The following is a 27098-nucleotide window of genomic DNA, read 5'->3' as shown; positions in this document are numbered from 1 at the left end:
CTGTTATTGATGGGCTATGCTAATGTTTCAGTGCCCTGTGAAGAAGCCCCCTGTCAGCTTCTATTTATCCAGCCCCTCGCTGATTTAATGCTGCCAGGACCCCATCAGGTTATGGAGGGGTGGAGAATATACCTTCTTTTAATGAGAGATTCAATATCTTGGGTCTACAGCAAAAAAGGCAGACTATTCCATTGTTGATTGATGGAAGATGCCCCCAATTAGAGTCAAGAACAGGGTAACGGCTTGTTCTTTTTGTTTTTTTTTATCTTGTCCATATGAACTACGTTTCTACCCTTATAAATCTGGCTTTCCAATGACCAGTCTACCCCAGGCAACCCAAAATCTTGGATTGGTTTAAAGCTGAACTGGTTTACAGAATCGGGATGGACGCTAAGAAGGCTGGAAAAAAATGAGATGGCCAAGTGTGGCACAGAGAAAATCCTGAATTCTACACAAAAACTCTAAGATACTCCAAATTCCACGGCATGAGGTCGACTGCGAGAATGCCGCTGTGATTCTTTGAAAACGGAATCCACGCTCCCCCGTTATAAAGGTCGGCGTCATTTCTCCTCCTGCTCTTTGCTGGAGAGAGAGAGAGAGAGAGAGAGAAGCTGAAAAGTACAGGGATGCTCTCTGTACTCTAGCACACTCACCTCCAGCAGAAAGGATAGTTATGCTTGTAAGAGCTGGAAGTGACGAGACGTCCATTTTCTTTCAGCCACTTGATGATGTTCTTGTCTGCATCCTAAAAAAGAGCAAAAAGACCAAGACATGTCGTCACAGCTCCAGGCCACTTTAGGAACAACAAACAAAAAAAAAATTAAAATCAAAAAAAAAAAAAAAAGACATGTTGTACAATGTTTGCGAGACGACAGTCTAATTCATCAGATAACAACAACTTGGAAAAAAAACAAGAAGTTATCAATATCCAGCTTCATAAAAACAATGTTTTTTTTAAAAATTAAATCAGACTTCATTAAATTTCTTAAGCTGCTGTTGTGCTGATATATACATATACATATATATATATATATACATATAGATAGATAGATAGACAGAGAGAGAGAGAGGTAGAGAGAGAGAGGTGGAGAGACCTCTATAATAGTATAAAATATACCTACTGCATTTTTCATTGTTCCTACTCAACCTTGGGTATTAAATGACATTGGTCAGAAATAAGTTTTTGGACAGTTTTTGTTTCGTTGACTTTATGACAAATAACAACGTTTTCCCGAAGCATTAAATGTTGCTGTTGAGCTGGATCCATTTTTTGGAGATTGGCTTTCGACAAAAGTCAGACTAATTCAGTTTAATGGAAAGTTGTCCACTGTGTCCTTGCAGCAGACTGGAACTGAATTGGCTTCCTGTCTCATGCATAATTGATTTTAGGAACCTTTTCTTAACCTACAGAGCTATGTGAAGCATATCCGAATTCCTGCCTCTCAGAATTTTTTAACCCTCGACACACTGTTAGAAAGCCAGCGACTAAAGCCTTAGATTAGCTCCAACACAACAGTCATAGTAATCAATGTTACTGATTTAACACGTGAACCAGAGCCAAAGAGCTGCATTCACTCACCTGAAAAGCGCTAAGGATTACGAAACTGACAAATTATACCCAAACACGGAATTAATGATTTTGACATTCTAGGTTATCTGGCAATGACAGAAAACTTTTAGTTAAAAAAAAAAAAGTTCTTGATTGGAAACATGGAGCCAAACTGTCTGGTCGTTTGACATATCTGAAAACGAACCGTATCGCTTCGCTCAGCATTTAATGTCAGGTGAGAGAGCCGACACAGACAGCCAATGAAACGGCTGGGCTGGAAGGCATGGGAGGCAGTTGAGCACCCCCGCTCTGAGGCTCCAGAATGAGATTTTTGGCAGTGTGGGAGCCTGGTCCTGTTCCTAGAAATCTCACCCCTCAAGGGGGCAGAGACTAGAGACTTATGGAACTACTTGTCCATCTTGGCCGCTCCATCTACAGGGCAAAACTGCTTACACAACCTTTTTGCTGAGTCACTGACTAACTCCCACTGCTCTTTTACCAGGGCCATATCTAGCGGACACTGGTCATTTGGGTTCTGTGTATGCACAGTAAACATACAGAGGGCAGTAATCCAAGTGGCTCAGACAGAGAGGTGTTTTAATGACACTTCTTCCCGGTATATGCAACAATGTCCATTTAAAAGCTGAAGATGGAAATCATTCATTACAGCCTGAGAGGAGATGATAAGACAGACATATCGTGGGTCTGATCTGATCTGAGCTGGTATATAGAATTGGAGAAGCAGGAAATGCATACCTTAACATACTGGCCCACAAAGTCTGGCACCTCTGGGGTGAAACAGCCCGTGGAGTCGACGGGGCAGACGGGTTCAGAGTCTTTCTGGATGATGCTGTTCTCCATGCACACTCGATAATCATCCTGTGAAGACAAGGGACAGCTCCATTAATGCCAGCTCAGCATTTGACCAAAAGAAACTGAGGGGAAAACAAAACAAATGGTGTACTGTCACAGCCTGCTCTCTTTGCCCCTCTCTTATTAAAATCATGGACAGAATATTATGACGTTTTCAGGTGGAATTTGTCACAGGTTAAAATCCCAAATACTTCTAAAACCTGATACTTTCCACTAAATATAGACAATGCTGAAGGGGTGTATGTGTGTGTGTGTGTGTGTGGTCACAGGTGCTGATATTTCAAATCAGCATCCTTTTTTTTTTATTCACTCCTGTTACCAGAAAAAAGCCCCAAAAAACAAAAACCACCCCCCTCATTATCACTTGTGACATGCATAACATCACTTACACCACATATACAACACTTTTTCATTAGTAATATTCATTTTGCAATGACAAATTATTACAGGGAACAAATGGCCGCTAAATCTTTGAGATTTGTGTGCCCTCCCTCTTCTCTGACTCTGTGCTATGGGCTAAGATTAGATCTTTGGGGGGAGCTGAGGAAACAAGTGAAGAAGAAGAGGGGCATTAATCTACAGTCAGACGGGTGCATCTGTCCCTACCAAGGACATCTCTGACTGTGGGCACTGACCTCCAGATAAATTACATACAGATAGATTAGCTCTCACAGAGTGCCATCCTAAGGCCTTTTCAACTTTTGACATCTATCCTCTCTCTGTCTGTCTCTCTTACAGACATACATCTTCAATACGCAATACACACACACACACACACACACACACACACGCAAGCGCACACACACACACACACACACACACACACTCACACACACACACACACATAGTCTCTGTCTCTCTTTCAGTTTTGACATCCCACCAACACCTATTTCTCTCACTCACACACTTTTAAGATACACTGTCCATACAGAAACATACACTCTCATCACACTCTTTCCTTCTCTCTCTCTCTCTCTCTCTCTCTCACACACACACACACACACACACACACACACACACACACACACACACACACACGCGAGCATACACACTCCCCAAATACAGATCTTTTCTGAACAAACAAGACAAGATGGCATGTTGAAGAGCATTTTCTCTGCCAAAAGGAGGTTGGCTGACGCTTACTGCAGCGTGCAATTAGCCCTGTCCCTCGCACGCCAGCCCTCCTCCTCTGTCTCCTGCAGGCTGTAAAAGCACACAGAAAGAGAGAGGGAGAGAGGCTACCCTGTCCTCCTCTGTCTCTCTCTAGCAGACGTTTTCACAGAGATTATTCCATCTGTGTGGGCAGCCCCTCCTACAGAAACAATTCTGCTGCTGCTGCTGATGCTACTGCTACTGACGCCGCAACCGCTACCGCTACTGCTGAATGTCAACACCAGGCATACTAAGAGCCGCTAATCCTCTGAAGCAATCTGGGCTCTAGGCTTCACAGTGTGGGCACATAGTGGTGAATGTCTCACTTCCACAATCCCCATCATTAGCACTCTGTCTGGGGGGGGGGGGGGGGGGGGGGGGCATTTCTCAAGTGTGTAGCTGCGTTCTGCAACCAGAGTTGGGGAATAACTACAGCTAGGGTTTAGAACTCCATTACCCTTTGCTGCAGTGTCCTCTTTGACACATCCACACATTTGTGGAAAAAAAAAATTCCCTACGCGGTTTTCCTTTCTGTGTCTTACTTACAGCTCCGAAATACGGGGCCTGGTGGACCACCCCTGTACCGTCCTCTGCGCTGACGTAGTTATCCAGCAAGACGGAGAAGGCTCCTCTCTCCTTGCACTGAAGACAGGGCGAGAAAGCAGATGGCAGATATGCAGAAGCAGTCATGTTAAATTCACTCACTGAAGATGGTACAGCAGGCGAGGACAGATAATGGAGAATTACTTATGCAGTAGCGTTAGTTGGTTTCCATTTCATTGCTTATGACTACATTACCAATAATAATTTCATTAATGGCAGTTTCTCACATCTTTGCCCAAGCTGACAGGTGGAACTGGAAAGAGTCATCACACTTTTTATGTCATTCATGAAAATGGTAACTATTCAACAAAATGTCAAACTATTCATCTTAATAAACCGACGACATCGGTTGCGTCTTCTTCTAGTTTTGAATTCACCAGTACTTCCCCCTTTAAGTCCAGAGATTTTGCTGAACTGAGCCTTACCTTGACAAAGTACTCAAAGAGAGGTTTGTACTTCTTTCCTTTCAGTGACTTGCCAGGGAACCTAGAAAATCAAAAATGTTTTTGATGAAGAGACATGCTGAGAGTTTACTGGGTACCACTGCTCTAAATTTGACAGCTTTCACAAACTGACTAATGTTTTATTCAGAGGTATTTAAAGAGGTTGGTAAGAAACCTTTTTATTGTGTGTGTTATATTGTAATGGATGATGTATAAGGGTAAATATCATGAAAGATTTTCCAACTTCCAGCCTCTATGACTGCATATGGATCATAGAGCCATGAATAAAATCTTACCATAGCACCCTAGTCTTAACATCACTTCTGACAAAATTTCCTTTTTCTCCCCACTGTGACCTATATTAACAATCAAACTGGGAACTGGTGTAAATTTCACACTGACAGACTCCTTAAGGCAGCAGTCCACCTTTGTTTCCTTTTTACTTTAACAAAAGTTCATGATTTTCCCTACAGCCACAGTGCTATATATCAAGACACTGGAACGAGTGGGTAGACTGAAGGCAATGAATATCTCAAGAAAAGTAGCTATGCACTTCAAGGAACTTTTTAATCCCTTGATGTGCAAAAAACTTAATCTTCACTCTATTGTAAAACAGTGTAATGACATTTTAAAAGTTTTAAAACAACCCTTGCAATAAATTTTTATGACTGAAAAAAAAAAAAAAAAAACACATTAACTGCAGTGAAGCCGGATTGGGCCCTGAACAAAGCTCTCTGATTCCACGTACGTAGTAAGCCTTTACGGAAATGCAACAGCGTGTGTGTTTCTCCGACCTGAGCCACCGCCACACACTTCACAAAGCATCGATGATCTTACATAAGAACTGCAGAGAATCTTAATTTTTGCTTCAATACTCACCCTCTTGCATATTACCAAGCTTACCAAGATGCAGCCAATGTGGCTGTTCATTCTCTTATCAGCAAGAGGATCAACCAAGAGCTACAGTTCAGATGCAAAATTATTATGAAAAAAAAAAAAAAAAAAAGGTGGAAACTGCGTGAAATAGCTCACATAAATGTCAAACATCTAAGCCTAATGTCGTGGATTACTGTGCTTGTGAGAAAAGGTTCCATCTCCGTATCAAACGCATAAATCCCACCATCAAGCCTGAGAGATTTTCTATCAATATCTTAAATCCAGAGAAACAGTGGGAGGCTACAGCGTAGGAGACTGGAAAAAATGAAAGGAAATTCAGCCTACCCAAAACATGATGGTTTATAAATATGTACACAGTCATACACACATAAAATATTTTAAGCAAATGGAGTCACGTCCTACACTGAAAAACAAAACCCCAAACAAAACAAAAACGCAATGCAGAAGTTTTAGATGCTGCACTTCCTACGCATTCCATGCACTGCTCCCCCCCCCCCCCACCTTCAACAGCACCACACACAGAAAAGCACAAACCCCAAGGAGGAGTAATCAAAAGCTGGGAGATATTAATCAATAACTCTGTCCAGCTCCACATCCAGGCGTAATCCTTCCCCCTCCCTCCCAATACCTCTCCCACCGTCAGCCAACTTATCTCCGCACACCAGAACAAAGCACTTTGCCTTCTCTATAAAACACAGAGCGTCAGAGGACACGGTCAGATAAACAGCACCAAACACAAACCGCCGTGATTAATATGGACAATGTTTCCATTAAGGAAAAGCTTCCATCCGCGTCTCCCAACTCGCTCGCCGCATTTTTCTTCTGAGAGGGGAGCTTTCTGCTCAATGAAATCAAAACCAATTTACTAAAGATCTCAGCACGCCACCTGAGTTAATGCCGCACCTAACGGCAGTCGCCATGGTAATACCTGGACTCCATTCAGCATTGTCACACAGTGAATTTGACTCATTCAGTTGACCTCTGAAGTTAACTTTACATACGAAATTAGAAGTCGCATTGGGTCGTTAATCAATTTTGAATTCCTCACCTTTTCACAACGGTCTTCTACTGGCACTTAAAAAGACATGGTGGCTTTTGATGCTAAAATGAGCTCAGTGTTTGTGCCATTACCATAAATATCATCATAGTCAATTTCCAGCACTACATGTGAGGACCCAACGATACTTTCAGCTGGAGTAACAAAAGTTAGCACAAAGCCAAAACAAGCAAGTAATAAGTATTTCATGTAGGCTTGTAAGAAAGACAGACACATTTGATTTGCTGTAGACAGAAGTGTCAGGGACCACAGAGTGACGGGCAGAGATAGTGAGGTTAGTGACATTTTGGCACTTTGGCACTTACTTCTCCAGGACGGTGTATTCACCCTCGGCCTTAAAGAGAGCTACGAGCCTCGCCTCCATCATGATGTACACCTTCTCAGTGGTATTATCTGAGAGAGAGTCCACAGCAATAAGGTGAGCAAATACATCAGAGAACTGAAGATAAAAGATCTTAGCCAAAAAAAAAAAAAAAGAAAGGGAAAAAAAGGCAGGCAGGAGAGGAGCAGAAAATGCAGCAGTAGGAAAAAGACAGTTGACTGCAAAATGGAATGCAGTCAGAAGTGGAACTTTTTATTGATCTGAACTATTATCAAACTCATTCAACTTTTTGTCTTCAATATAGAGAACTATATTCAAAGTCGTGTGGTTGGCAAAGGTTCCATTGAATATGACAGACCTCTGAAAGGGAAAAAAAAAAAAGAGAGAGAAAGCTACTAGTCGGTAATGAGAGATTCAAAGATGCATCATCATTCCATAAAAACATGATAAATAGCTAAGAAATTGAATAGAAAATTGATTTGCAGAAAAAAAAAAAAAAGAAAAAAATCGCACAAGGCTTGGGTGAAAACCCTAATTATCCCGGTCCTGGACTGATGGGCGCATTCAGTTTTGGGCTCATATCGTTTTAATTCTCTCTTATCAGTCTCTGTTAAACATTTGAATGGCCACGGCGATGAAGACTGCGGCAACCTGTAAAATAACAGCCTACAGTCGGCTGTGAGTAATAGAGCCCAAACGGGGTCCTGAGTGAGTGCGCGAGCGCATCAATAAAAGATGGCACTTCCCAAAGGCAGGCGGATAAATGACTGCGCAGACCGAGAAGGCTGCTGGCAGGCCGTACGCTGATAGCATCGATGCGGAGCAGACGGGCACAGACAGGCACGCTATTGGTATTCCGCGCAGCTCTCCCTTGCAGCACGATCAGAGGCGCTCGTGTGCGACGCGCGGGCTAACAGTGCCCCCTGCTGGTGTGATGAAACTGTAACACCCCGGTGACAAAGTAGGTCAACCATTTACAACAAGCGCTTTCAAAGGGATCCAAAGCGATGCGCCAAAAAAAAATAAAAAACCAAAAAAAAAAACGGGTACTATTTTTGCATACGAACAAGGGCTAAGTTTTTCCTTTTTCTTTTTTTTAAGTGGCCTGATTTAAATCTTTTCGACCAACACTTCCACATCTACTCAAACTCCTATGGCAACAGAGAGAATACAGAGAGATGTAAGTGGGATGTGAAGAGAGAAAATGCTCTGAACCTTCTTGAACTTGCAGAACGACAGAATATGAGTTTATCTGACTAAAACGTGCCACGTCATTAAAATTCGATACTAACTTTGCCGCCCACAAGCGTGCTGAGCACACATATCTAGAACATTCCAAATACAGTTGCCACAATGATAACAGATCATGGTAAAGTCATAAAACCCACCACAGACTTATTATAATATCTGATTTCCAACATTACCATCTTTGGCATGACACTCACCTCTGACCTTTACATACTGGAGCTCAGGATTAACACACAATGCCAGGTTACTGGGGAGGGTCCACGGAGTGGTGGTCCACGCAATGAGAGACACATTTGCATCATCCAGAAGAGGGAAATTCACAATAACTGATGGATCTTGGACGTCCTATAGGAATGGATATGAAAAAGGAATAAAGCTAGTCGTATCATACAATGTCCATCATAAGCCAACACAGAGAAGAAACGGTTTCTAAAGGCATTTCATGCTATCAGGCCGAATATTTCTTTAGACAACCACACAAAAGATCATTTGAGGCTTTTTTTCCTCCATTTTGGTGGTAAGGTGCACAGCTAGGTTAGTTAAAGTTTTCATTTAGCACCAAGACCAGTTAAAAGTCTCAAACCATTTGCTATACCTCATTATGTCTACACCCTCACATTCAACAACATTTTGAAAAATTTAGAAGATAGTTCTACAATATTTTGCATGAAATACTTTTTGAATACCAAGCTGCTTCTGGAGCTAGCCTTGTCTCTACATTAGTTTTATGTTACCTACCAGTAAACTGGTTGCAAAGCTGTTATGTCTTAGCTCACCTGAGTTCCCAAAACAACTGTGACCATGGTTCTCACAGTTCAACTTAGGTTCAGCTTCTCTGAACATTAATTACCTCCCCATTTTAAACACCTATGAAGCTGAAATTTTGAAATGGAAAACCACTGATGACCAGAACAGGTACTGGGCCTAAACTTATGACTTCTCTGCAGTGGATTCATCATATTTTTACATAATTCTTCCTTTTTGCACAAAAACATGTGTGTAAATAAGTAGAATCAAACTCAATAAAAATAATTACAATCAAAATTTTCTGGTTAAAAAAAAACAGTTTGTTGAGATGGCTCTTTAAAGCTGATAGCCACAATGAGTAGCCCAGCAGTGATTAAGTTTAATAAGAAATTATGACTAGATTCACTAAATCCTCCTCAGAGTTTACAGATACACCAAATCTGTATTACTTTTATCATAATTCACATAAATTAATTAATATACAACACAACAGGAGCATAATGTTGTGAATCTAAGGCGTTTCCCCAACCTGAATGCCATGCAGTCTTCATGGTTCCTCCTCTCATTGTATTTATAATAATAATAAACCAAGCAAGAAAAGACAAAAGAAAACCAATGACTCACTTTAACCGTAACTAGTGTGCATGCCAAACCTGACTGAAATACCAGTACTCTCCATACATGGCATCACAAAACACACATGATGTTAGATAGGGAAGAGGAAAGCAGACAATCAGGCACTGAAACACCTAGACATGAGGATAGGACTTTGGCCACGGAGCCAACGCTGACTCATTGTTTCTCAGGCGAAGGAGAGGTTTTACGTCTCATCCTACAGATACAGCCCTAAACAGTCCCCTGTTCCTATCGCTGCTTGAGGACCCACACAGGTCCACAGAGAGACGGTTGCCTCCCCCTGACTCTTTAATGCTGCTTCATAAGGCAAAGAGTTTATGCCAGGAGATCCACTAGCCAAATCCACACAAAGCCTAACCATACCATATGCTTTTTTTCCTAATGTTTGACGTTTGAAAGGCTCAGAAGCAAAATGTCAAGTCTGCTGGTCTTGCTGTCTCATTATTCACTATATTTTCAACCTTAGCAATCTGAGTTTGCTGAGTTTGAGTCTGAGTATAACACCGTGTTTTCTAAGACGTATTCTTTGATTTTTTTTTTTTTAAATTAGCTTTTCCTATAGGAAGTCAATTTATCCTGTAATGACAGTAGCCTTTGCAAATAATGTGCAAACAAAGTAACTAACTAAGTAAATAAAGTAATGTGTTCAGGGAAAACACAGAAAGGCCACAAACAGGCTGTTCAGATTTGAGGATCACAAGTAAAAGCCGGTTTGCTGACAGCCCGTGAATTTAAAATTCACCACTAAAACATGGCATTTGCTCCAATATGATCAGGGGTCCAATTCTGGCACCTCACTGGATTGATGCAATACTAACAACAACTACACAGTAACAATAAGCAACATTTTTAAAAAGTGTTTCATAGTTTCTTTGTTTTTATGCCAGGAGTGTGTCTGTACAGCGTAAGGATAAATAGGAAGAAGTGTGTGTGAAAATAGGCTCGCCAAGTAGGCTAACCAAACCTGTCTCTCAACAACTGTTATCAATTTAAATGGCAGTTAGTCCTCCCTCCAAAGTCAGTTTCAGTTTCACTTTGGTGAATTTCCAAAAAAAAAAAAAAAAAAAAGCCAGCTTTCATGCGTCATTGCCCTTGTGTACATTAAACGTCATTTCAGTAACCTAGGTGGGACTGTGAGAGACATCAGACATCATTCAAATGTGCAGACTAAGCAAACAACAAACAAATAAAACAAAAAGTCACCGAGGTGCCAATTAAACAACACAACCCATGCCTAAGCTCATAAGGCATGTAATGCAGCACTGATACCTTATAATTCTGGTGAGACTCAAAGTTGGATAGAGGTGTGTTGCAGGCAGTGGAGAAGGGCATGACTTTGAACCCTCTGTAGACCAAGCCTTTATCATAGAGCTGCCTAAACACCCACCTGAGAAAAAGACAAGATTCAATAACCATTTCTGTCCGGTTTCATTCAGGCTACTTTTACACCCAACTACTTCCCTGTCAATAACCAAAGAGGCCCTTAACCACAGAGGACAAGAGTCTACAGGAGTACTTAGGCAATGAGAACAGAACAAACAAACACTGTTAAGCCTCTTGTAGCTCAATATTCTTATAAGGTGCTCTGCATTTTTTTTTTTTTTGGTTAACAATGAGTTAGAGCAAGAGTTTCGGCATCAAGCAAGTCTGACCGGTCATGACAGAAGATGGAAACAGTAGGCACATCTTACCAGACAGTCTCCATGAACCACGGATAAAGAGTCTTGTAATCATTCTTGAAATCAATCCAGCGCCCCAGTCTTTTCACAGATTGCTGATGTATTAAAAAAAAAAAAGAAGGCTTTGTGAGTTTGTTAAGTCAAATTTGCCGGCTTTCAGGAACCTACAGATTATACATAAACTGGGATGGTGGCTACACTTTTCAACAGTTACTGTTTACCAGCAATGCTGTCTTCACTTAAGGTCAGCAAGAAAATAAGCTGGTGACGTTTGCTTGGTGCATTGACACACAAAAACAGAATGCTATGCTGCTAATATTTAAAATGCACAGAGTGACCTTTATGATTTCTCTATCACAAACGAGAGATTTGCTTACCTCCCACTCAGTAGAGTATCTCATTACAATGCCTCTACACTGCTTATTATACTCTGCAATGCCCATCTTAGCAACATCGTCAGGTCCTGTAATCCCCAGTGTTTTGTCAATCTCATATTCCTGAGGAGAAGGAAAGAAAACAAACAACACTGTGAGCCAACATCACAAAATAACCATATTAAACATACACCATATAAAATAACTGTACCTGAATGACATTTACATTTATATTTATTCATTTAGCAAATGCAAATCAATGTCCAGGACAGGCAGAACACAAACCAAGCATATAGCCATTAGGTAGCTGCCTGATGCATAAGTGCCACTGCTATGTTCAGTATAAGACCAGAAGCAAAAGCAAGAATGTTGAGGGAAGATAAGAGAGAGTCCAGGTCTGGCACAGTTTAGGGCTTTTTGTGTTTTTGCCAGTGCAAGCCTACTTTAGAAAATAAAAATCTATCACACATGAAGAAACACGACTCCATAAACTTCCTACCACAGGTAAGCCATGGCAATCCCAGCCAAACCTCCGCTCCACATAGTAGCCACTTTGATGGGCGAACCTGGTGACAATGTCTTTGATGGTTCCAGCCAGGATGTGCCCGTAATGGGGGAGACCTGTGGCAAATGGTGGCCCATCATAGAATGTGTATCTGCGGGAAATAAAAATTTTAACCAATGTGATGTTATCACTTGCATGCATTATGAGCAAAAGGACACACCTTGTGTGCACTTCCTCTTTGGCAAGTCGTGCTTTTGATTGGATAATAATCAAAAAGATGCACTGTGTTTGCATTTCTATTGTGGTGATAGGCACTGGTTAGGCTAGACTACATTCCAAAATTTGGCTGCTCTACAGAACAGCCTAACTAAGTTTTGTTTTGATACAATGAAAGAAATTATTTTAAAATCCACAAAGTACAACTCTCAGACAACAAAATATCACAAGTAAAGATGCAGTACAACCATTTATCTTCAAAGATTAGCTTGAATAAAAGGTAAACGTTCACCAGAAAAATAAAAAATTGTAAGATTTGAAGTAGATGCACTCAGAGGAGCAAGCAAGTCAATTTGAATTAGAAGGTTAGCAGGTAACATGTACATACATTACTAAGTGAATCACACAATTAATGATGATTCCTGCTTCTCTACGTAAATTGCAGACAAGCCATAGCCTGTACAATGCCAGCAGATGTCAGATCTTTATCCATTGTTCAGGGCACTTCAACATGTTTACAGATCATTTTTTTACCTTGGCCTACTCTTGGATTGTTTTAGGCATTCCTGGAAACAGTCCTTTCCATCCCAGAACTTCAGGATGCGCTCCTCCTCGGATGCGAAGTTAATGGTTTCGGGCACTGGCTCCACCATGACGTCTAAACACCAACAAGGATTGACAGCTGTGAGGTTCAAGGTCTGACTGACTGTCTGGCTAGCTCCTCAGCTACACACCACTCCCAGGACTGTTTTGATTTGACTGCGTCTTTATTTGACATTTGCATATTCATAAGAGCGCTGGATATACCTGATATGAAATGTGCATTTTGTATGAACAATATTCACTGAAGCTCTGCAACTTAATGCACTCTGAATGCAAACACAAACAGAATAGATATATTATATAACCGTTCACGTGTTTACATTGTACTGCAAGTGCAAGAAAGGTTTTAAAAGTTCAGTTCTTTGGGGACACTTTTTCAACTCAACCCTCCAAGTTTTCAACAGATGTGACACAGTCTGACCAGCAAACAGAATAATGCTAATACTCTGTCTTTAAAGTTAAGTTAAATATAAGTCAGTTTCCTGCTGTTTTGGACCGCATTATGGTCTTAGCCCTGTAAGTTAATGCGAACGTTAGGACATGACGTATACAGTGTTAATAATTTGGCTGCATGGTGAATTTATATAAATTAATACCAATGAATAACACTCACATGCTGGTGTCTTCACCGGGATGCCGAAAGAGGGAGTCAGTACGGAAATGATGCAACTGAAGGAAAGCATGAGGGGAAACGGAAATAGATCAGTTAAACGTCATCAAAATAAGAGTGTGTTCATGGGCATCTTCAGTATGCGTAATGCGCAAGGGTTACTTCTGATTAATGGTCTATACTGACCGATCTTTTCTGTTTGATTAGTTAATAACATTTTGTTCTTTAAAACATTCCAACTGCAGATGTGTTTCGTATTTCATTCATTTGTTGCAAGTTATGTAGGTGTTTTCAATGTACGGACCAGAGAGGAGTGTTTTCTCTTTAACACTCTAGTGGAGATCGCTAGTGCGGTTTTGACATACGCAAAATGCCTTTTAGATCAAATTAAGCCTATAGGTGTATTAGTATTCATTGTCATTCATTGAGTATCACTGAGGATGTTCAAATGCAATATTTGGTTTTGAATAATATAAATATTCAGTCTTAATAATGGCTGTGGTCGGTTCTCGTTCTGTATAATGTTGATCTGAATATAAACTGAATTTGAGAGTCACAATTACATTTACACTTATTCTCATTTTATTCTCACTTATGTTTACATTTGTTCTTTATTCTTTTTTTATATATAATTTCTTATTTCATATGTTTTTTATTTGATTCTTCTCCACTACTCTCACTGCACTACTGTTTGTTAGTCTTCTGTAGTATACAGATTATACACTAAAATTTACTGTAGAATCTTAAAATTTGAGGAGCATTATGACGTACAATAGTATGTTGTTGTTAATGTAGGCTGAGGTACAATAGGGTAGTATGCCAAAACATTTTTGGTGAAAATATATGGCGAATTTCCCAAGAATAAAGAGCCATAAAGATCTGGGACCATAAGACACAATACAAATAAATATCTTAATTATTTCAACCTTCAGCCCTGTCCTGTTCCAACCTTTTGAATACTCCATTTCCAGTCACGTTACTCTACGTCAAGTCTGAGTGAATGAACGAAACCTACAGCGGTGATCGTTCCTTACGGCTTTTACAGCAAAAGGGTTTTCCACTGCGTTACTTTGACTCACCGACTCCCTGGAGACGCGCAGTCTCTGGAGATTGGAGATTACAAAAGGTAACCATGTAAGGCTATCAGGGCAGAACTTTAAATAGGGATTTGACCCAGCTCTGCAGATGAGACAAGGCAAATTATCCTAACACTTTAATAACTGTCTGGCCTGGGACTGTTAATACTGTCTCAGTCAGTTGACTGTAATATTTCCTTAGATGTAAGCTGGGCGGGTGGACCTGACCTGGCTATAAAACCTTACACAAGCCAGATTGGTGTTCCCCAAATCTCTGTCTGCTAGTGAGTCAGTGCATGTGAATCTGTTGATGTGTACACATCAAGCCTCTAACTACAAGCTGCTATAATGGATGACATATACAAAGCCGCAGTAAGTATTTGCTTTTTTGTATATCTATATTAACACAATATACTGTACCATACATTACCCGAACATTTCTGAAACTACTGTTTTGTTATTTTAAATTGTATTTGTTTTGAACAGCTTTTTTAAAATTCTGTTTCTGTTTAACATTTTTTTAATTCTGTATTTTTACAGCTTTATTTATTTATTTATTCATTTATTTATTTATTGTAATTATATTCATTTTCACAGCTTTTTAACAGAATCCACTGCTGAATTTGTCATGTTGACCATTTTTACATGTATGTCCTGAAAGGATGGAAATTACTAATTGCCCATGTGTTAGCTACAATACAATTACTGATAGGCGAAAACTAAATCCAACATGTTTGTTTGATCGTAAACAATGCATATGGAAAAATTACCAAACTGTCTGATATGGCCATTTTTTTGCCAGACCTGGACCCAAGACAGCCCACGTTTCCATATAAATTTGTGAGAAAGAAAGGCTCATAGTTTATCGTGTTCAGTAACTATGCAGCTGTCTCCAGCTCTCAGTCATGCTGGCATGTCAGTGATTATTGTAGTTGTTTGTATGCACCTCTTCTCTGTTGCTGAGTGTAGTTTATACAATATTTTTATATGAGCTTTATCCAGATGAGCAACTATTTATTTATAGCTTATTCTTTTCACTGGGCAATGAAAAGAGTTTCATACCTCAAAGCTTTTTTTTTTCCCAAATTGTCTAACAGGTGGAACAGCTCACTGATGAACAGAAAAATGGTAAATGACTTGCATGCTGTATATGAATGGTTTGTGTGTCTGTGTGTGTGTGTGTGTGTGTGTGTGTCTGCCTGCCTGTGTGTCTGTCTGTCTGTGTGTGTTGCTGTGAAACTGGACACTGTGAAATTGCCCTCTGTTATGTTTGTGGTCATTCCATCAACAATATTTACCAGTAGAAAATAGCTATGTCCCACTGGAGAATCGGCATAATGACCCACTTGTATTACACAGGCTCCGGACCACTCACTGGAATTAGCATTAATTAGTCACATCTATGTGGGCCAATGGCGAGACCAAGACAAAAAACAATCACTGACTGTCTGGGTTGGTCTCTTAGCGTAGCGTAGGTGAACTGAATACAATGTAAACAGTGGTTCCAATGGTAATGGATTTAGCTTTTCACACATGACGAATAATTTAGTACCACAAAGATAAGCAGTGTCACAAGATCAGTAGGTTTCAGTAGGGTCAATCTGTTTTGTCTAAATAGTAAAAAGGGAGAGATGAATGAACATCAAATAAATGAACATGAGCTGTACCTGGTAATACTTTATAATCCTTACAGTTTTGACAGAAAGTCTAAAGGTAAGAAGATGTTTGCTCCTGCTTTACCTGACCCAGCAAGGTTTGTCTCCAGCCAAGTTGCCTGTGAGAGGATATGCTGTAATTTGCTGATCATTTTCAACATATTATTTCTTTGTGAATTTTGGCTGTTTTGATCCATGTGTTGTGGGGCACATTTATCCTATCAGGACTGTGGTTTCCATATTTAGAAATAAATACAATCAGTACTCTCAAAGCTCCACTTTATAAAATGATAAGTACATCTAAACCAAAGTGATGATTTATGCACAAAAATAAGATCTCGTCTCTGTTGCAGAATTCAGGGCTGCATTCGATATCTTTGTTCAGGATGCAGAAGATGGCTGTATCAGCACTAAAGAATTAGGGAAAGTGATGAGAATGTTAGGCCAAAACCCCACACCTGAAGAACTGCAAGAAATGATCGACGAAGTGGACGAAGATGGTAAGATGGTACTATCAAAATACAAGGAGAGTTTCCAACAACTACACCCAAACCAGCCAAACATTAGCTGCACTGGCAACACATGTGACAGCACATGTAATACCTGTACTACATCTGTTGTGCAGACCTTCAAAGCAGATTCCAATGTTGCCCACATGTTGAGTTATGTATGGTTGCAAGGTGCGTCATACTCCTTATGCACAACAACATGAAAAATGCAGGGGCCATTGTGGCTCTATGGATCTCAGAGCTAAAGTAATACAGCCATCGTCATGTCCACCTTGCGAGGTTTTTAAAGGAAGGTGTGATACTGTGTTCCAGGCAGCGGCACGGTGGACTTTGATGAGTTCTTAGTTATGATGGTAAGGTGTATGAAAGATGATAGCAAAGCCAAAAGTGAGGAGGAACTCGCCGACCTTTTCAGAATGTTTGACAAGTAAGTTCAGTTTCACATTAAACATCTAGTATTTAGAACCATATCACAGGTATAACCATATGTTTGAATACATGAAGAGCATGGTTTTAATGTAACATGCATACTCGTTGCCAAATGTTTCACTAAGTTGCAAAAACAGACCTGGTTAACACTGATAAATATCAATACATTTGTCACCACATCTTTAAATGATTGTTATTGCTGTATGGAACTGTGTAGGAACAGAGATGGTTACATTGATAGAGATGAGCTGAGAACTATACTGGATTCTACTGGTGAAGACATAACTGAAGATGACATTGAAGAACTAATGAAAGATGGGGACAGGAACATGGATGGAAAGATTGACTATGATGGTAAGATTATTGGAAATTAAATCTAATGTAAAACATGATATACCCTGATAAACTGGGATTATACTGATTTATGTTTGTTTGTTTGTTTGGTTGTTTTTTTTCCTTCTTCCTATAGAGTTCTTGGAGTTCATGAAAGGGGTGGAGTAGACAAGAACCAGAGAAGACTGTGCACTGTTGTTTTTTTTTTAACATTTACTCTGCTTGCACTGAGATGCAGTTTGTGATCACTGTATTCAACACGTATATTTCATAAGCCTTTTAAGATGTTTTTTACTCCTGTACATATAATATGTTTGATGTGGAATTATCACTGCCCTTATGTAATAAAATGCTTGTCACAACCGGTCTTTTCATTATTTTTAGACACAAAAACATTATTTAAGAAGGGTATGAAAATATCAGCTGTAGACTAAGAACTCTTGTGATAGATGTTTTTACTCAAATAACTCTAATGAAATCTGAAAATGGTGACATTTTCTGAGGATACCATTTAGGATAGTTAGGGAATAGAAATTCAAATTTTTAAATTTACAGGGTACCATTCTCATTAAATACTCAAGGCCACATTCAGCCCATTCCCACACAAGTTGGAAAAGCTCACCTAGGAAGTTACTTGGTTCCAAAGTTAAATGTCTTAAACTGAATGGCTCCATTACATCTACATTTTTGACTAACTTCTCCTGCACAATTCTCCTTCTACATTAGCTACCAATACACTCTAGCGTGAACTGTGAACTTCAGATGGAATTCTCCATGCCATGTGTACATCAACAAAATGAATATTTACCCTACCAGTCTAGTATTAAGCTGACTGGAGCCTCACTGCACTCTGTTTGCCCTTGTTTCCTCCCTGTGGGAGGAGATGCCCCCTAAAGAGTCATTAGAGAAACCACTGCACCAAGTGCAGTTGTCAATGGGGCTGTAGCTATACTTAGACCTTGTGATAACAAGACATGCGGATCTTTCAATTGTACTAAGGCGAGGCATTCTTTTCAACATCATCATTTCACATGTGTTCCCCTTTGATGATGGCTGTTTTTTGGGGAGGGTTTTTTTCCTAATTTGCTTTTTTAGTGAGATTTGAGTATACAAATGTTTTGTTATGTTATTTGTGTTTTGAAGGGGTATAGCTTTAATTTACTGAAACTGAAATGGTTTCTTTTGTAGACTCGATTCCTCACTCCACAGGAACCATGTCCTGCCCTGGAATGTATTCATTAAAAATATCCAAAGGTAAAATAATAATACCAGAACAAATCTAAGAGTGTTCAGTTCTAACTTTCATTTTTTATGCACAGTGAAACTACAGGGAGCAAAAGATTTGTCCTGCATAGTAATGATCTTAAATGGTTCTGCTGATAGAAGACAACAATGACCAGAGATAGACAACAGATTCTCTGCAGTTGTCCGAGGTATGAGGAAAAAATGATATTGAAACAGCTCAACTGAAAGTTCTCACAGACCTGGGCATGTAAAACATCTATGTTGTTACTGTTATAAAGTGTCTTAAAACTACTCAGAGGTTCTTAAAGATGTGTAATAAAATCACTGACAAAGTTTGGTTATTCGGACCAAGCGAAGCAGTAAGCAGGCATACAGCAATGCCACAATTTAATGCAACATGCTGCCTGCCACACATTACACTGAGGCAACAGTAAATCCAAATACCAGCCCCCATTACAGACATGATTTGGCTAGACTTGTGAGGTGAACCTGAGCAAGCTTCTGACCTTTATGCTCTCTAGAGCAGCAGTCAACTCCCATCCTGAAGGACTCAGAGGAGAACACATTTCTGCTGGACTGCAACATTATCTCAGCTTGGCTGCTGATGACAGAAGCTCTGACTTCTTGAGCTAGTTCTGTTAGCATTATGCATTAACTAAAATGTGTAGCACAATGGGTCTATATGACTGGAGCTAAGAGACACAGCACTAGAGTAATGATCCCTGGTAAATTGTAGGTCTTTCGGAGTCACTTACAGTTGAGATCGTAGTTCATTATATATATGGTTGTCACGGCCCATACGGAATGACTGACTTCGTTCACATATTCGACTTGATTTCTTCTACAATACGTTTTCACTGCCTAATTAAATACCTGACTAGAGTGAAAATGTTTATGATGGTATTTTGGTCTCACATACCTGTGGTATCTACCTCTTACAGTTTGAAGCCACTCTGGGTAAAATTTGATCAGAAGTCCTGACTCGTGGTTTTACCACCAACAGCAGACACAAAGTGTCCAAACTTTTAAAAAGGGTTTTTAAAAAAATCAGTACTGAGACCCAGATTTAGCACAAAATGTAAAACAGCATCAAGCGAATTTGGATGTATGTGTGTAACACCAGTTAAGTCCTGCCAGATACTTGTCCTTTGCAGAGCCAAGTGAAAGATCTCAAACTCTGAAGACACAAAGGACACATAAGAGCCCTGGAAGTTACACCTGAGCAAGACAAGTACCACCAAAAACAGGTTTACCCTGTTGGTGCAAGCATTACAAACCACAAAATTTAACACACCCATTTTTACAACTAGAACCAGGATGGGTAAACTTTAGCTCAGGAGAAGGTCTACAACCAGGCCATTAAGGGAAGCTATTAAAATTCCTTAATGTGGTAGAGCTGAAGGTGGATGGATAGCCTAAGCTAGGCTAACTGAAGTAAGAGTAGTCTAGTTGATCAGAGTTCTTCCCAATCTGCAGACTTTTTGTAGACCATTTGTTGATCCTTTGATCTTTTTAAAACAGACATTGTTTGTGCCCACAGAATAAACAGAAAATCATATACCAATTAACAAAGCATGGCTTTATTTTGGACAGCAATAAACAGTCTTTTTGGAATATTATACACAGAGATGGTTCATGTGGAATATTCCTCCTGTCTATTTGGGTGCCTCTTTCTTTGCAATGGTCTTCATCCCCTTCTTGTTGTGTTTCTTTGCAAATCGCATATTCCTCAGGAACTTGGGGTCAACCTGGATGAGGGAAACACAGATAGTTAACATACAATTCAACTTCAACCAAAAGCTGTTAAAACTAAAACCACAGAAACAAAACATGTTCAACAACAAGCTTTTCAGCAATGTTTTCTGAGAAAACTGAGAGTATCCAGCAAGTCAGCTAGATCAAAAGAACATGTTCTTAAGTTCCATGAACATTTAGAACATAAGAGTTGTTTTATCTCGCTCACCAAGTATGCATCTGTCGGCTTTTGCAATGGTCAAAAAGATTTCATGAATCAGTTACTGTAATCAGGCAAAAGAATGGTGCACACCAGAGATGCCATGAGGATGCGAGCTGTATGAGAAAGCCTGCCTATTTATCTTTGAAAACAATCACAAACACACCACAGTTCGTTTGCAGCCTTTAATGTATTATCGAGAAGCATAAACCATAACAGAAAACAGGCTTGCTCTACATGATGCTTCAGCGAGTCGTATCTCAAACAATGAACTGAACACCTAATCCAGGCCCTCGTTGCACTCCTCCAATCTAACACCTCAAATTCTAAGAAGGCACTAAATCACACCATCAGTCTTAACTTGGATAAGGAGCTTTTTCCGCACTCATTAAAACAGGTCTTGGCTGATCCTTCAGAAACAATCCACTTGCTCAACATCAATTCGTGCACATCGTGTGCTGTAAAACTGCACAAGACATTTACCAGTTATTCTCTAACTCTGTAATCATGTCAGTTGTTTCAGCCTAAAAACTGTACCGCTGAATTTGTACTTCGTGAGAACTTTATCTCCTGATCTCAAGTACTTTGCACACTCTTAAATGTAAGGTTTTCAACGGCTCCACTAGAAAAACCGACCCGTCATTTCTCAGGCACAAAACATTTCATTAAGGCGTTCTCTTCATTCACCATTTCTCCATTCACATTTCCATCCATGTGTTTCAAAGCCCATTCATTCCCAACCTCACCCATCACCTCATCCTTCACTTTCATTGACCACGCTGCAATCGTGACAACTGCAAAACTAAGGAACTCACCACATGCCAGCAATTAAAAAAGACCTATTAATGTTTCTCTTCACCGGTTCTCTCTACTCTTTGGCAAACGCACCTAGCGCGTAGCATTAGCAGAGAGTTATTTAGATAACAACCAAATCCTGTAATCTTCCATGGTACTTACTCCTTTCAATGACTCGTAGCGCTGTGATCTTGGCTTCTTGATGCCATTTCTATGCCATTTGCGAGCTGCAGGAAAAAGGGACGCGCTCAGTAATGCAAATGGAAGATTCCGATAAAGCTTGCATTCAGGTATTACTCATTAGCCGTTACTTACATTGGTTGTGTGTGGTATGGTTCTTGGACTTGGCCATTTCGGATCAGACGTTTTGCTGGAAAGGAAATATGTACATCAGTTTTATAATTAAGAGACGTTCACTGTAGACTTCTAAAAAGTAACACACCAAGCTAATTTTTTAGCATGAGCAAACGGCTTACAACACAGAGAGACCATTCGTGACGGGGAAAGTCGTTCTGAGCGAACCGTCAGCAATTGCAAGAGAGCAACATATTAAAGATATTTATTGTTGTTACTATGTTAGTTCTCTTGAACTAAGTCTGTGGCTTTCATGCAACCACACTAGCCCATAGCTAACAGAACCGCTACATATTCTCCTCAGATGGAAGTAAAGGGGGATTTTGAACACAATCGGCACTCATAATTGGAATATGTTATTTTGTACATGTTGTTGCACACTTCTAAGGTAGACCACCTTGCCTCATGCGTTTTAATAAACAGGATTATTTTGGATTCTAAAGTCTAAATAGTGACTGAAAAACAGATACCTGCCGCACGAACAACACGACAACCGGAAGAGAGAATCTGAGAAAGGCATTATGGGAAATAAGAACTAATGGTCGCGTTCACTTTGTTCAGACTGCGCATACTCACAATGTACGAACCAAAATTTCATGTTCGGTCCTTATAGACAGGTTAAACACTACTTTATGGAATGGCGAAAGCACTCGTTGCGATGTTTTGTAGCTCAGTGCAGTGATAATTGATATTATCAGCAGTATTACTCGGTTTTTATGCATAGTTTGCGCAGGATCTGCGCAATACCAACGTTTTTTCATCAGTCTACGTATATGGCCTCAACCTGTTTCACTCAGCTTACATCTCTAGGCCTGCAGAGGCGCACGATATGAGAATGAACATCAGGCTGAATTACACTGTTCATTCTTTCTTTTTGTCATTTTAGAGAGCCGAGGGTCATCTGATCTGCCCTCTGGAAAAGATAGTACATTTATTACAAAGAGCGATTTCGGTAAAAGAAAGGCCCCATTGCAACTGCTAACAAACCTTTATTTAACACTTTTATTCACACTGATCGCCAAGACACGACACAGTAGCACAGTGGATAAAATCTTGGCCACTGTAGTAATGACCGTGTACTACTGTAACGCAAGAGGTGATCGTGAATAGCGCAATCAACAAATGAACCTTAAACTGACAAAAATATCTCCAAATCAGATTCTTTTCCGTCTGACCTCTTATTTTCGATCTGCACATTTTATATCCTATCGTGCATTTATTATCTTTGAATATATTAAAACAATATTCTGTATAGGCGTGAAAAAATTTCAGCAAATTTATTTTTTCCCTTATTTGCACTTACCGTTGGCGCGCCCTCTATTGGAAAATAATATACAAGAATTTTGCGTGTCAAATTTCTGAGTGATTGGAAAATTCATCTCGTCCTGTACAGGAGAATCCGCGATATTTGTGTGCGTCTATTAAGGTGATTTCTTAAAAAAAAAAAAGACCCAGTATTGCTCTGCAGACATAAATACGTTAAGTGGAAATTTGTAACTGCTGTATATGAAGCTATGGGAGCAGGATTTAAGAGTAAAAGCTAAAATGATGAAGATCGAAACTTGCTACTGTCCTGAGGAAAAGTGCTTGTGTTTCACTGAATTTCTGCGGAATTCTATGGAGTCACTGATGCTCAAGTACCTTCAAAGCAGTGACAAATGGAAACTTAAATGTAACTTGTTCACTAAACGTGATATTAGTGTCATGGAAATAATTCATAATAAGTCTTTTTCTCTCATTATGATCGCCAGATATGTTGTAGTCCACATCGTGACCCAGTAACTATTGTTAGTATTATTATTATTATTATTATTATTATTATTATTATTATTATTACTATTATTGAAGGTGATTACTTGGTTGAATTAAAAAAAAAAATCACACCACTTGAAAAAGTCCAAAACCACCCATGGGGTGTCACTGTTACTCTATAAATTCTGTAATAAATGTAATCCAATTGTGACTGTCTCAGTCTAATTTAAATTTTGCTAAACATTTCAGGTAACATAGGCATCTTTCAAGGACTTCTAAAATTACACGTGCCAGTATTTCCAAAGTCAGATTACCTACTATTGGTATTTTCATATTTTATGTGTATATATTCACATGTTATGTAGGTTTTTATATCATTTATGCATAACAACATTGGCATCATGTGAAAATGAGAAAAAAATATAATGTTGCAGTTTATATAATTCTAACACCAACCAAAGGCTCAGTTATAATGGGAGAAATAATTTGGGTATGACAGTCAGTGTTCACAAAGCTTTTTGGCAGGTGGCATCTTAATTTTTAATTTGTTAAGCATGTAAATTTAAGACATCAGTAAATTTCTCATTATGACACTGTCATTAACACCATGCAAGTCTAAATGTAAAACTTCTGAAATTATGCTGTCAAACCAGTAACAAAGTGTATACACCGTATACATAGGAAGCCCTGTTTCCACAGTTAAACCAGGTACTGGAAATGAAACAGTGTGGTTGTGTAACCTTTCTTCATGTAGTTAGCAGTAGACTACAGCAGTAGACCAGAGAAGATCTAATGTTTAAAGAAAAAACGCACAGGTCTTTGTTATCTGTCATTGTACAGTGTGTCTAAGATGAATATAGATACCTTGAAGAAAAGCCTTGAAAAACAGTCCTCCATTAATCTGATTCAAATAGCCAAGGTCACTGGTCAAGAAAACACAGAGCATCATTACCGGTCACTGTCAGTGTTCATTTAATGCATGAAATGTAACTCACAATTCTTAAACATTTTGAGACTCAAATCTAGACAAACATGTGTTTCTCTATGAAGAAAAGGGTAAACAGATGAACCAGGGAGGTCCATTGACTGTAATTATGTAAAATGTAAAACAGTAATTGCTTCTGATTTGACTCATTGCACACTGTTTGGATGATGAAAGGATTTGTGAACGGAGAGAGAGAGAATCACAGAACTCTGCCGCTCGTCTCGATGGATCATGTGACGAGCGGCAGCCCCTTGTGCAGAAAATGACAAGACCTGCAGTGTCTGCGAAAGCCTTCCTATCCCTCGTTCTCTTCTTCTTCTTCCTCGTCTTCCTCCTCTCCTTCTTCTCTCTCTTCTCTCTGCTCTTCAGCAAACACTCACAGCTCGACTGTGGTGAAGTTCTGTCGCAGCTGAAGCGATCACACTGTCTCCTATATTTAGATCCTTCTTTCAACACAAAAGCAGCCTCAGCGTACTTTGCATTGTAATGATCAAGGCCTTTGACAAGTCTAATTTTAGCGCACTATACTACTTTGCTGTACATCAAAATTCTCTCTCTCTCACATTTGACTGATCATTAAAAACACTGTTTGGGTTTTTTTTTTTTTGCGTGTCAGGCTTAGATATTAGAATCCAGAGCACAGGCTAAATTAAATGTAATTTAGTTATAGAAAATCTGAGCCTGAATTAGGTATGAAACTATATATATATAAATAAATGAACAAACAAATGTTATTTGTGGTTTCATGCATGAGTCCAACAGATATGTTCCACCTTACAATCTCCATCACTTCTCTCTAAATTGCATTATTTGTTTGGTCTACTTGTAACTGTACAGAGACATTTTAATTACAGGCAAATCACAGTTTTAGTCCCTGGCATACTGATAAATGTTGAATTTGCTGTAAATCCGCTCATGTTGGAGTGAGGTTTTAAAGATCAAGCAGCAATGTGAAGGATAGCTCCATTAACCAGGCATGTTGCCCCCAAAGCCCCCCCCCCCCCCCCCAACACCCCATCCCTCTTCATCGTCGTGTAGCATGAAGGTTCACCAACCATCCCTCTTATGTAATAAGTGCCTTAGGGAGCAGAGCCAGCGTCACGTGGTGTGTACAGTCTATACTATACACATCCTAAAGCCCACCCCCCATCCTCCTCTCTAAGCCTTTCATCTATGAGAGCCTGCACATCTCTGCTTCAATCCCCTGCTTGTTGTTGTAAGTGATTTGAGTGAATACCCCTAACCTCTCAGTTTGGACAGATCTAAGGGGGGGGGGGGGGGGGGGGCGGGGTCCCCAGCCTGCCATGGAAGGGCAGCTCACTCTTTTTTAGGCAGAGGAGAAGGAAAAGAAATCAGCGTGCTTCCTTGAATATTCAAACATATGGTGCCATGAGATAAAATAACACATTCGTAACAGTAATTTGGCAGTACAATGCATGATGTCACCGTATAAAGTATTATCTGTCAGGGTTCGCTGACTGGATTTGTAATTAATTAAAGTTGTTCTTAGATGTGTTAAAATATCTGTTCAAACTTAACCCTGAAGCCATTTCCTGTGTGTTGTGGTGGGTCTTTTGCTAACCTCAGGTCACTGTATATTCTAACTTTAATGCCACGATGATAATGACAGTCAGTCTTTCATTCATGCCAGTTTAGGGGCCATTATAACTGAGTAATTTTACAGTGCCAGTGCAGCAGAGAGTGGTTGAATTTAATTTCCTTTGCTGATGGGCAAAATTTATTTTCTACCAGTGACAGTATCCTGGTATTCAGCCTGGTGTGCATACCATTGTAGGATTAAGGATGCTAAACGACATCGGCTATCAAATCGCCCAGTGCCCTCATATCCTTTTTCACACTTCTCCAAAGTGCCAATAAGACCATCTCATCTGCTATGCAATTGCTTTGTGTGATAGTTTCCTGTGTGGAGGATGTGACTGTTTGTTGGATGTGAAGGGCGAGACAAACCAAGCTTTCTGCTTCTGGGACTCAGAAACAGCCTCTGTTCAGTGCTTAACTTTTGTTTTAATTCATTCAAGGACACAGATAGTGAGTTGAGTTGAGGTCTGTGTGTGTGTGTGTGTGTGTGTGTGTACGGCACGGAATATCGAATGCTCAGAGAACAGGAGCTGTTCCTCTGGGACCTATCCCAGTCAAACATGCATACATAAGCTTTTTATACATGACAACCGATAAGTCATTCTATACAAATCACAAACATCCTACTGAAATGAAAAAGAAATGCATATATTTCAGAAGACAATGACGTAATTGGACATTATCCATAAACCACCAAAATAAAGAAAATGTACTTTTATATTTTCTTTACATTTGATGCCAAAACTGGGTCAGTCCTTACTGACTCACGGCAAATACATAACTAATAAATGAAACATTAAACATATTAAACGTTAAAGCATAAATTAAACGTTAAACATATGAGTTGTTTCTGTCAGACATTGTTTAGTGTGCCACTGCAGAGCAAAGTCTGCATCTA

The 27098-nt window shown here is 39.6% G+C and overlaps 3 protein-coding genes across 3 annotated transcripts in view; 1 reads left to right on the top strand and 2 right to left on the bottom strand.

Annotated features, from left to right (window-relative positions):
* Nucleotides 1-13569, bottom strand: part of iars1 (isoleucyl-tRNA synthetase 1) — a 46195-nt gene extending 32626 nt beyond the window's left edge. The window contains exons 1-12 of the mRNA XM_030776500.1: nt 13518-13569; nt 12836-12959; nt 12080-12236; nt 11584-11703; nt 11219-11301; nt 10797-10914; nt 8342-8489; nt 6880-6967; nt 4603-4663; nt 4121-4216; nt 2306-2428; nt 654-745 (exon numbers count right to left, since the gene is read on the bottom strand). Coding sequence (XP_030632360.1) covers nt 654-745; nt 2306-2428; nt 4121-4216; nt 4603-4663; nt 6880-6967; nt 8342-8489; nt 10797-10914; nt 11219-11301; nt 11584-11703; nt 12080-12236; nt 12836-12954 — 1205 coding nt within the window. The 5' untranslated portion in view covers nt 12955-12959; nt 13518-13569. The remainder of the gene's footprint in view (nt 1-653; nt 746-2305; nt 2429-4120; nt 4217-4602; nt 4664-6879; nt 6968-8341; nt 8490-10796; nt 10915-11218; nt 11302-11583; nt 11704-12079; nt 12237-12835; nt 12960-13517) is intronic.
* Nucleotides 13570-14938: 1369 nt separating this feature from the next.
* On the top strand, nt 14939-17684 carry LOC115814187 (troponin C, slow skeletal and cardiac muscles-like). Its single transcript, XM_030776921.1, has 6 exons — nt 14939-14962; nt 15688-15718; nt 16599-16745; nt 17067-17181; nt 17401-17537; nt 17653-17684. The coding sequence occupies exons 1-6, from the start codon at nt 14939-14941 to the stop codon at nt 17682-17684; spliced, it is 486 nt and encodes a 161-aa protein (XP_030632781.1).
* Nucleotides 17685-20319: 2635 nt separating this feature from the next.
* rpl29 (ribosomal protein L29) lies at nt 20320-22397 on the bottom strand. Its single transcript, XM_030777029.1, has 4 exons — nt 22335-22397; nt 21826-21880; nt 21673-21737; nt 20320-20509 (listed from the first exon to the last, which is right to left on the bottom strand). The coding sequence occupies exons 2-4, from the start codon at nt 21860-21862 to the stop codon at nt 20417-20419; spliced, it is 195 nt and encodes a 64-aa protein (XP_030632889.1). The 5' UTR covers nt 21863-21880; nt 22335-22397; the 3' UTR covers nt 20320-20416.
* Nucleotides 22398-27098: the final 4701 nt, after the last annotated feature.

Source organism: Chanos chanos, chromosome 6 (assembly GCF_902362185.1).
Source record: "Chanos chanos chromosome 6, fChaCha1.1, whole genome shotgun sequence".
In the NCBI taxonomy this organism is placed as follows: domain Eukaryota; kingdom Metazoa; phylum Chordata; class Actinopteri; order Gonorynchiformes; family Chanidae; genus Chanos; species Chanos chanos.
Note: the sequence above shows the minus strand (reverse complement) of the source record. Positions and strands in the feature narration are given on the sequence as shown.